Here is a 12,021-nt window from a genome sequence, read left to right on the forward strand (position 1 = left end):
ACTGACATGTCCTTTTTAATGTTTTTATCACCACTACGAGAAAAAGTAGAACCTGCAAACCCCCTAGAACCTGCAAACCCCTGCTGAAGTCAGATTATCTCATCTTTTACAGAGGAGTCCAATTTCATTCTTGTTGTACATCAATTCGTTTTTTGTATGTTTTATATGATACTTGGCTGTCATTCATATATCCCCCAAAGATATATAAATTATATCCCTCATAAATACCTCCATTAGCAGTATACAGGCATTGGGGAGAGGAGTATATTTGTATTCTTCAGACAAACAGTCCTGTTACAGTAAGAAGCCTACCTTTGTCCAGCACAGGGCCGAAGATGGCTAGGTTGTCCTTGATGGTGGTACAGTTCCAACGCCGGCCCCTGAACTGGTGCTGGCACTCCTGGATGCCCAGCTTCACTCCCTCAGCCACGCTGGGCATGATCTCGATGTAGTTGCGACAGAAGCGCAGCTGCTTGGGCACCAGGCCAGGGATGGAGCCGCACAGAATGGGTTGGGAGCCCAGAGACGAGTACTGCTGCCCCAGGGCTAGGGACCTGCAACACACAGAGAGAGGAGGGAGGGGGAGAAAGAGTACGTCACATACCACCCCAGCCAGACATAGTATCACTACCTAGCGCCTAACCTACGCAGTCTCCCACAGTCTCTCCATACAGCTTTCTAAAGGAGAATCTATCTATCTATAGGATCTGCTGCCATTGAGTAAAATAGAGTGCCCTCTCTGAACTCACTGCCTCAGTGACAGGGAGGGTTATACAGTATATGCCAGGGGAGGCCCCTCCACAGAGGCAGATTGTCCCAAAAAAGAGGATTGCCTCTCAACATACAAATGTAGCTTTTTATTGTCCCATTGGTTTAATATATTCTGTGCTCATAGATGGATCTGCAGCTGGTGGCGTTGATTTTAGTTTTTCTGTGGGGATTGGTTTTACTCGGTGAGTGTTATTGAATTTATGTGAGTGCTTAATGCAGTAGAATTGAGTGCTGCTACCCCCCCCCCCCCCCCCCCCCCCCCCAGTAACAGAAGCTAATAGCCCCTCTTCAGGGAAGGGATATGACCTATTCATATTGACTTTTCAAAGTGCTCCCTCTTGTTAGCCTCCAGAGACCCTGATGATTGGAAAGATAACACACACACTAACCTGTCTGTTTGTTTCTCCTTTGGGGAAGGCCCCATGTACAATCACAAGACACAAACACAACACACGCTCATTTCTTTGTTATTCCTTTGTGGTTTACCTATTGATGATATGTGATCTGTGTCTGTGTGATTTAAGATTGACTGGGTGTGTGGTGTTTGTGTGCAGTTCAGTGTGTGGTAATGGACATATGGCATTCCTAAAACTCCCTGTGCCTCACTATTGGGCTGGCATATAAACTCGGCAAAAAAAGAAACGTCCCTTAACTTCACAGATCTTCATAATAAAGGGTTTAAACACTGTTTCCCATGCTTGTTCAATGAACCATAAACAATTAATGAACATGCACCTGTGGAACGGTCGTTAAGACACTAACAGCTTACAGACGGTAGGCAATTAAGGTCACAGTTATGAAAACTTAGGACACTAAAGAGGCCTTTCTACTGACTCTGAAAAATACCAAAAGAAAGATGCCCAGGGTCCCTGCTCATCTGCGTGAACGTGCCTTAGGCATGCTGCAAGGAGGCATGAGAACTGCAGATGTGGCCAGGGCAATGAATTGCAATGTCCTGTGAGACGCCTAAGACAGCGCTACAGGGAGACAGGACGGACAGCTGATCGTCCTCTTAGTGGCAGACCACGTGTAAAAACACCTCCACAGGATCGGTACATCCGAACATCACACCTGCGGGACAGGTACAGGATGGCAACAACAAATGCCCAAGTTACACCAGGAACACACAATCCCTCCATCAGTGCTCAGATTGTCTGCAATAGGCTGAGAGAGGCTGGACTGAGGGCTTGTAGGCCTGTTGTAAGGTAGGTCCTCACCAGACATCACCGGCAACAACGTCGCCTATGGGCACAAACCCACCGTCGCTGGACCAGACAGGACTGGCAAAAGTGCACTTCACTGACGAGTCACGGTTTTATCTCACCAGGGGTGATGGTCGGATTCACGTTTATTGTTGAAGGAATGAGCGTTACACCGAGGCCTGTACTCTGGAGCGGGATTGATTTGGAGGTGGAGGGTCCGTCATGGTCTGGGGCGGTGTGTCACAGCATCATCAGACTGAGCTTGTTGTCATTGCAGGCAATCTCAACGCTGTGCGTTACAGGGAAGACATCCTCCTCCCTCATGTGGTACCCTTCCTGCAGGCTCATCCTGACATGACCCTCCAGCATGACAATGCCACCAGCTATACTGCTTGTTCTGTGAGTGATTTCCTGCAAGACAGGAATGTCAGTGTTCTGCCATGGCCAGCGAAGAGCCCGGATCTCAATCCCTTTGAGCACATCTGGGACCTGTTGGATTGGAGGGTGAGGGCTAGGGCCATTCCCCCCAGAAATGTCCGGGAACTTGCAGGTGCCTTGGTAGGGTAACATCTCACAGCAAGAACTGGCAAATCTGGTGCAGTCCATGAGGAGGAGATGCACTGCAGTACTTAATGCAGCTGGTGGCCACACCAGATACTGACTGTTACTTTTGATTTTGACCCCCCCTTTGTTCAGGGACATATCGTTCCATTTCTGTTAGTCACGTGTCTGTGCAACTTGTTCAGTTTATGTCTCAGTTGTTGAATCTTGTCATGTTCATTCAAATATTTACACAAGTTAAGTTTGCTGAAAATAAACGCAGTTGACAGTGAGAGGACATCTCTTTTTTTGCTGAGTTTAGATGTGCCTAAACATGGATTAATCACCACAACGAGACAGCCCAGATCAGCCAGGGATGCCAGAAACCATTATAGTTTCATTGAAGTAATTAATTTTAATTGCCAGATTTTTCTCCTAAGATAAGGGGGAGGTATGTCCATGTTTTAACATGCTTACTGTGATGACAAGCTCAAACAAAACTGCACGGCATCTTACAGAAGCTGTTATGTTTGCCATAAAGTAGTTATGGAATTTTGTAGTTTTATTGTTTATTTATTCACAAGTGTAAGCCACTTTCATAAACTCACAAACACGCCCTTACCTTACCTACAGATATAGAATCTTAACTTGAGGTTTTTCCTGCACACCAGGAAATGCAAACTTAGTAGTGTATTCAAGGTTAAGAAAATACAAATGAAAAATGTATCAACCCCTACAAAAAATGTCTATTAATTATAATCCACATAATAATTCACATTTATTGCGGTCTAAGGCACTGCATCGCAGTGCTAGAGGCATCACTACAGACCCGGGTTCGATCCAGGGCTGTATCACAACCGGTCATGATCGGGAGTCCCATAGGGCAGTCCCATAGGGCAGCGGACAATTGGCCCAGCATCGTCCTGGTTAGGGGAGGGTTTGGCCGGGGGAGCTTTACTTGGCTCATCGCGCTCTAGCGACTCCTTGTGGCGGGCCGGGTACCTGCAGGCTGACCTCGGTCATCAGTTGAACAGTGTTTCCTCCGACACATTGGTCCAGCTGGCTTCCGGGTTAAGCGAGCCGGTGTTAAGAAGCTCGGTTTGGTGGGTCATGTTTCGGAAGACGCATAACTCGACCTTCGCCTCCAGAGCCCGTTGGGGAGTTGCAGAGATGAGACAAGATCAAAATTGGGGGGTAAAATAAAAAATTATGTTTTATAATAATAATCATTCACATTTCCTGTTGCTGCAGGATTATTTTCCCGCTGTTGCAAACTGGCTCATATTAAGATCCTGCATCTGTATGCGATGTGGCGCAATCCCCCATGCACCACATCTGCATTGCTGTAGATTTTAAAGTGAGGCTCCAGTTTCAGGCAGATATTTTACAAATTCCAATTTATACAATATGTTACGAATTTGTAAGTGCTTAAGATCCCAGACTGCATCTTTACGTACTCTAAGCTAATTCAGAGACTGAACATTCACGATCCTTATCTGTTTTATGACATTGCTAAACTGCTTTTTTATCAGCATATATAGACATACATAGAGTGTGATACAGCTGGAACACAGCATTGGATTTTATGTGTGTAATTCCCTGGCCCATTTTAAGTACAACTGTGACTGTGTGTTTGAGTGTAAGATGAGAGCCAGCTAATGCACACGTGTGTGTGTGTATGTGTGTGTGTGTGTGTGTGTGTGTGTGTGTGTGTGTGTGTGTGTGTGTGTGTGTGTGTGTGTGTGTGTGTGTGTGTGAGAAGGTGAGCAAGAGAGATTGAGAGAGAATGTGTACTGTATGTGCTGTAAGACAGAGAATCCAGGGGCCCCAGACAGGGCCAGCGACACCACACTACACGGCAGCAGGATCAGCGAGACATGCCTTGCCAATGTAACTGCAGACACTCTGACACACTGCCGAGCCTGGGCTGTCTGAGTGCCGCTGGAGGCCTTGAGACAGGGAGACAGAAAGAGGTAGGCAGAGGGAGAGAGAAAGAGGGAGACAGAGAGAGAGAGGGAGAGGATCATAGGGGAACAATCGGTGCTGATCAGGTCAGAGCGCCACTCGGGATGACCTCAGGCCCCCCGCGGGGCGCAACCCTATCACGGCAGCCTCTGACTCTGACAGATTAGTGCGCCGCTGCACCCCACCCCACCCTGACACAAAAGCCATTGAAGTGAGAGGGGGAAAAAAATCCCCCCTCAGAAAAGTTCACAGCTCATGTGCGCTTTGCTTTCTCCCCCACCCCCCTCCCCCACCTCCCTCCTCCTCCTCCTGCCACACACTTTTGTTTTTTGATCTCCTTTGGAATACAGGTGAGCATTGTTACAGCAGGCTCCCATGTATCACTGCTTGCCAATGGGGCTTACCCACTGAGACAGCAGGCTGAATGGCTTGGCTATTAATGCAGCTGAGCTGAAGGAACATGTGAGGCCATCAACAGCCATCAACGCCTGGTCTGCCACATGTGGTACTAACTGACCTATAATGTTCAGAAAGCTCATGCAATTTCTGGACTTAATAAAGATGTGAGGCAAGACTGGTGACTATATCAAGGTCCCTTATAGTAAGCAGTCCTATTTCAAAATACAAAAATATGCCAGCCAAGTAAAGCTACAATAATTTCACCTGCATTCACCCAGGTTTCAGACCGCTAATTTACTTCATGTGCTTGGGGTTGTTCTTTTAAAACGCACCTGAAATATGTGTTCGTATTCACAAATACATATCCCAATGAGATCAACTGAATAGTTTCCTAACATTTCATGTTCCCTCGCACGAAAACTGACTTCTGACTGATTTGCTGGTAATTTGGGAGTAATCATTATTAACCTATCCATTTTCTTTCTCTTATCCGTTCATTTAAGGCCGTATTTGCTCGGGCGCGAGCAACAAAACGTATCAATTCATCTGCCAATCCCAGAAATCCCACTGAATTCAAGTGTTGCTGACTTCACTCTGTCTGGAGTGACTGAGTGACTAAGTAGCGTAATTACACAGTCTGCTAGCTGTGCTACTGCCCATTAATCACCCAGTCTGCCATGGGGCGGACCTGAGTGGACGCCCTGGCCCCTGTACGGAGTTGCCTGCAGTGTTGGAGCCAATCCCTGGCATGGCAATAGCAAATCGGCTCGCCTCCCCTCTCCCTGGTGTGTTTGCGGCAGTGGTGACGCACCAGTTTCGGAGGCAACGTGTGGACGTCTTGATGAAGTCAATTACTTAACCACACGGGGCTTTCTTGTGGACATAGCGTGTTTAGACTACATGCCGAGGCTCTGCGTGTCTGTCTTATTTTGTTTATAAAGGATGCGCCTCACTTTGTCTGTGACGGACACGGTTGAGATGAAAGCAAGGGGTGTCTTTGGCTAGGTGCTAATGAGAGTCATATACCTGAGGGGGAAGTCTGTGGGTGCCAGGTGTATCGCGCGCACACAGAGCGTTGTGCGTATATCACGCGGAGCCTGCCTGCTTCGCCTAGCTTCTTGGAAGCCAGGAACGACGTGTCTCAACCGAGTGGGAGAGGAGCACAGACACAGCAGGGCCTTAGCCGACAGAGGCAGAATGCCGGGGGAATCCGCTGTAGGGGAGTAGACAGAGGAGCAGAAACTGTGGGGCTTGGCAGGTGCATGCCTAGGCAGGTCTATGACTGCGGGGCCTCCTCTGGCCTTGGGGGGTTTATTGCTGCTGGTTGGGGGGGGTTCTCAGTATCAAAACCAACCTGATGTGAGCACATGGGCCACTGTAAACCACCGACACCAAGAAGAGGAAACAAAGGGATTCCACCACACACCGCAGAACAGTTGAAATTTGGACATATCTATGATGGATATTTTCACAGGGGGAAAAGCCTCTGTGAAGGTTGCGATTCCGCTCCGTATGTCTCCTACGAAGGTTTGCTCCAACACTCCCGTTTGTTGCTGAATAACCTTTGATTCAATCATTATGTGAGGTTGGAATACTTTGCAGCCATTTCCGTAGGAGGTCTACGCCACAGGGGTCAAAATGTTGTACTTGTCTAAGAGCAGACAGATGAACTTTCCCTTTGTGACAGGTACTCCGTGTCCAGAGGCACAGAAAACACTGCGCCCCTTCTGAACTAGCTAATGCATGACATCTGACCTCACTGCCTTGAGCTTGGTGGCCTGTCAGAGTGGGTTTGAAGTCTGTGACCAGCTAGAACTCCTATCCTATCATCACTTTGACCTCCCAATCACGTATTCAGCTCACCGCCAGTCAAGGATAATCACGTAACATGTGTAGCCCTTCTCATCTCCAATAGTATGAGACCAATGTCAACTGTAACATGTGCAATCACTCAGTGGTATTAGGCCTATAGGCTGACTTTGTAAAGTGAGTAGGCATATTCCTGAAAATGATGCCATTATGATAATGCTATTATATACCATGTCAACACCTTTCTTCTCTCAATACGCCTATTCTCTTTCATTTAAAGTTAGCCATGTGATAACTAGGCAGGATATCTAAATTCACCAATACTGTTAGTTCGTCACCCATCCATCCCTACTGCCATAATACGTCTATTCAATACAAGAACAGGACACTGAAAGGCGGGCCTACTATGTAATTTGGTGTTTTTTAATTGCTTCAGTCGTTATATTAGCAGCCTAGACACATTTTAATTAAGCCTACTTAGGATTTCCAAGAAAGCTTTATGTTTTTGTTGATAACGTCATAGCTCAACTCAGCATTTCGTTGTAGCCCTCCTCATGAGGAACACTTCAGATACTAGTGGTACAACTTGTGGTTGCTTGGTCCACTATTGCTTACTTACTTGTTGACGTAAATCGCCTGTCCCAACACATTTTTCACTCTGTAGGAAATGTCAGTCAACGAGTTAACCTAACGTCCATCGACATGGCGCCACATTTAGGTTAGGATGAACGTGACAGGTTAGGATCATTCGATCAAGTAAGTCGCTAGCGTTAGCCTACTTCGGCTTCTAAAGGTTTACCAAACCGATATCATATTAAATAGAATCACCACTAGCCTATGTGATATTTGAAAAACAAACCAAGAGCAAACCGACACGCGCTATCCAGACAGGACAGTACCGCACCCTAAACCTTACCTAACCTTAACCATTTTAAATGTCAACTTCAAGTGGGTAGGGAAGTCCCAAGGATCCTGGATAGTACACACCCTACCAAACCGGACAGATGGACTGCACATAACAGGGAAACAGCCGAGACAGGTACATGCTGTCCGTTTCCTCCCGCGCTTTTGTTACTGCTCTTAATCTTCTCCTCACATTTGGCCTACAAGAAAATATACCACAAATTGTAACCTTTCGCCTTGCAAGGTTATAATATAAGACGCGCAAGCAGTGTTACAGTGTTGGGGTCGATTCAGTTTTCAATTATTAGATCGACAATGAATTTAAGCTAACGCTCTCTGGCAAGGATAGGCCATTTGGCTCGGGGCTCGGTTAGGGGTTTTAAAACGTTTCTTACCCAGTGACCCCTGCCCAGGTAAACCGGCGACCAGGGAATGATAATTGTAAGTAGGCATAGAAGTCATCGGCATTGGTAGACAGTTTAATTATTTTAACCTCACAGTTCATTGGATGAGGAAATGTAAACTCCAAACACAGTCTATGAAGCTAGAAAGGTATCATGGAGGCGTAGAGAACATGTTCCTGTTGTAGGCCTTAAGCTACTTTTCTGCAATTCTACACTTTTGTCCATGGAGCTGAGCGAAAATGTTGCATTTTTGATGCACATTTCGAGCAATTCTACACACTTTGGCATGGAGCTGAGAGATAATTTAGAAGTTCTAATTTCCTGCAATTCTATGCATTTTGCTATTGCTAATGCTGTGTTCCTCTGCTCACACTTTATAACAAACTCAATGGGCATGTACCATGAATGTCTGTTTTTTTGTATTTAGTACTCTTCCTGACTGTCTCTTTTATTTGATTGTTAGTAATTAAAGATGGTTATTAAAAAATATTTATAGTTCAACATCTTTTCTGCATGCTTTCTATCTGGTTTTGGTTACTTAAATTGACACTGAAACTGTTTTTCCAATCCGAAAATGACCGCTTAGAAGGCCCACATAAGAATTATCTATACAGAAACCCCCCTGTAATTAGCTCCAATGACTGCAATGACCTCCATATTAAATTAATAGTTCGAGATTTTGGCAATGAAGCCCTTTATCTACATCTCCAGTTTCGGATGAACAGGAACAGCTAGCATGCTAACTGTTCCTGTAGACTTCCAGTCATTGCACTAACACTGGTTTGCATTGCCGCGTGAAACTAGCTCTAACTTCCTCCATACCGGACGCAGAGACACAAAAATGGTATCCATGATGGTATTCTGTTGCAGCTAGTGATATTCTTAAAAAATAAAATAATCATTTTTCACATAAAAAAAATCCCCACAAATCTTTTTTTTAAATAAACAAATACGTTGCGGACCCCGTGCTGTACCCCCGGACCCCTGTTTGAAAAGCCCAGGGCTAGGCTACTCACACACATGACGCTACACACATGCAACAGTAAAGACTTTTAATGAAGAGCAGAAACTATAGGCCTTACAAACTGACAAACTCACCTTAGCTTGAGTAAGGTGCAGGCAGCAAACAATATTTTCAGGAGGGGTAGCCTATTACTGTCTTCTGAGGTGACTGTGAGTATATTTAAAGTTGACTTTTTTTGTGCAATCTTGCATGTCCAATGTGTTATGGAAAATGCTATGTTTTCCTAGGAAGAGAGACAGAGTAAGAAAGAGGGAGAGGGGGAGAGGAATTAGAGAGAACCAGCCTGTCACAATCCATCCCTCTATGCATTACTCCTCAGGCACTGTTCATAGCTCCATGGAAAGTAGGGTGTGCGTACGTGCGTGGGCGCGCGTGTGGAAGAGAGAAGCAGAAGGGCGGAGAGGGGATTGCTCTGTTGCTACTTGTACTCAAAAGTCTCACTATCATGCCATGCATTTAGGTGCACACATGGCAAGATACCCTGTCTTAGTTATTGTACAGGTTCTTTTTTCTGCATAGAAAAGTAGGGGAGAGTGGGGTAAGTTAAGGGTTAGTTGAGCCACCCCTTGTTTCTAGGAAACAATACACCAAATGAATCAGGCGACCAAATAGTTAGGCAGAGCCTGTTAGGAACGAACAACATGGAAAAAGTGGGACGTAAGTTAGGTCCAAAAAAACGGATTTTCACAAAGTCAAATAAATGTATTGTGTTATAGTATTCATGATGCTTGTATCTAAATCAAGGTAGATAGTTGTAAGATTGTTTTATACATCAGTTGGTGTCTCTGTACACTACAATATGAGATCCGAAACCTAGCATGAAAGTGCATCCTTGTATCTGTGTGGGGTAATATAGTCAAAATGTTTGCTTTTGGGGTAAGTTGAGCCAATGGCCACCATACTCCATACATATTATGATTTACATTTTGTCAGAGTTATGCATAATATACATAGTATCTTTGCAATGTGTCACGCATTTGAACTCAAGATTGTGCATTTTTATTGTTACAGAGCAGACATCATCATGCCGCATGCATACAAATGTAAAACAAGCAGGGGTCTAGCCCCCCTTGAGGTTCTTAAGAGAGCAGCCAAGGAAGTGAGTCCATTCTAGCAGCAGTAAGGGATGAAACAATAGACTGAATGACACTGAAGAGGTACATTGACATAAAAGAAAAGGAACATGTACCTGTGCGAAAGAGAGGCTATGATAGAGTAGCAGAGGCACAGATGGTTTTATCTGATGACATGGAGTCTGAGTTTGCTAAACATATCAAGAATCTCACAGACCAGTTTCATGGGCTTAGTAGCCTCCAATGCAGAGAACTTGCCTACGAATTGGCACATCAAAACAACATCCCTGTCCCAGATAACTGGTCAAGAAATGGAAGGGTAAGTGATATTGAACAAAGAGATATATCTCTGAATTTAGGTATACATTTAAAATAGATGCAATATACCACACCCCAACTCCATGAATTAAACTTGGACCTATCCGCTGCCATCACCCACTGTCATAGGACAGGCCCTGTGCTCAATTTACCCCATACCCAGGGTATGTTGTGCCAAAAGACCACTATATTTCCATTGTTTGTTTTTTTATAAGATCTTTGAGAACTAACAATCACCAAAATGCATTTAGCATTATATAGCAAGTGTGCCCATTCTGGTATTTGCACATACACTCTAGCCAACAGCTTGCAAATACAGTGCGGGTGTAGCCTACATGATGAGATTATTATTTTTATTTATTTAACCTTCATTTAACTAGGCAAGTCAGTTAAGAACAAATTCTTATTTACAATGACGGCCTACCAAAAGGCAAATGGCCTCCTGTGGGGACGGGGGCTGGGATTAAAAATATAGGACAAAACACACATCACGACAAGAGAGACACCGCAACACTACATAAAGAGAGACCTAAGACAACAACATAGGATGGCAGCAACACATGACAACACAGCATGGTAGCAACACAACATGACAACAACATGGTAGAAACACAACGTGGCAGCAGCAGAACATGGTAGCAGCACAAAGCATGGTACAAACATTATTGGGCACAGACAACAACACAAAGGGTAAGAAGGTAGAAACAACAATACATTACGCGAAGCAGCCACAACTGTCAGTAAGAGTGTCCATGATTGAGTCTTTGAATGAAGAGATGGAGATAAAATGGTCCAGTTTGAGTGTTTGTTGCAGCTCGTTCCAGTCGCTAGCTACAGCAAACTGAAAAGAGGAGCAACCCAAGGACGTGTGTGCTTTGGGGACTTTTAACAGAATGTGACTGGCAGAACGGGTGTTGATTGTAGAGGATGAGGGCTGTAGTAGGTATCTCAGCTAGGGGGGAGTGAGGCCTAAGAGGGTTTTATAAATAAGCAACGGGTATACAGAGATGCAACGGGTATACAGAGATGACCAGTTTACAGAGGAGTATAGAGTGCAGTGATGTGTCCTATAAGGAGTATTATGAACAAAAGAGCGATATTCTTTTTATTTGTCAAGCAGCCAAGCATAGAGGATCATGTCACCAGAATAAGACACTATATATTCATTGGAAAAGAGCATCAAGGTCATTACTTTGCACTTTCACCAACCTGTGAAGTTCATCATAACTTACACTACATGGCCAAAAGTATATGGACACCTGCTTGTCGAACATCTCATTCCAAAATCATGTGCATTAATATGGAGTCGGTCCCCCCCTTTGCTGCTATAACAGCCTCCACTCTTCTGGGAAGGCTTTCCACTAGATGTTGGAACATTATTGCGGAGTCTTGCTTCCATTCAGCCACGAGTATTAGTGAGGTCGGACACTGATGTTGGACGATTAGGCCTGGCTCGCAGTCGGCGGTCAAATTCATCCCAAAGGTGTTTGATGGGGTTGAGGTCAGGGCTCTGTGCAGGACAGTCAAGTTCTTCCACACCAATCTGGACAAACCATTTCTGTGCATGGGGGCCTTGTCATGCTGAAACAGGAAAGGGCTTTTCCCAAACTTTT

The 12,021-nt window shown here is 45.0% G+C and overlaps 1 protein-coding gene across 3 annotated transcripts in view; it reads right to left on the reverse strand.

Annotated features, from left to right (window-relative positions):
• LOC115201053 (proto-oncogene Wnt-3) overlaps positions 1-12,021 on the reverse strand; it is a 39,840-nt gene that overhangs the window by 6,854 nt on the left and 20,965 nt on the right. The window contains exons 1-2 of one of the 3 annotated variants that reach the window (XM_029764282.1): positions 9,092-9,209; positions 313-554 (exon numbers count right to left, since the gene is read on the reverse strand). In XM_029764282.1, coding sequence (XP_029620142.1) covers positions 313-439 — 127 coding nt within the window. In that variant the 5' untranslated portion in view covers positions 440-554; positions 9,092-9,209. Of the gene's footprint in view, positions 1-312; positions 555-7,305; positions 7,405-9,091; positions 9,210-12,021 lie in introns of those variants that run through there. The other 2 variants (XM_029764281.1, XM_029764279.1) reach the window with 2 other exon arrangements.

Source organism: Salmo trutta, chromosome 10 (genome assembly GCF_901001165.1).
Source record: "Salmo trutta chromosome 10, fSalTru1.1, whole genome shotgun sequence".
Classification (NCBI taxonomy): Eukaryota; Metazoa; Chordata; class Actinopteri; order Salmoniformes; family Salmonidae; genus Salmo; species Salmo trutta.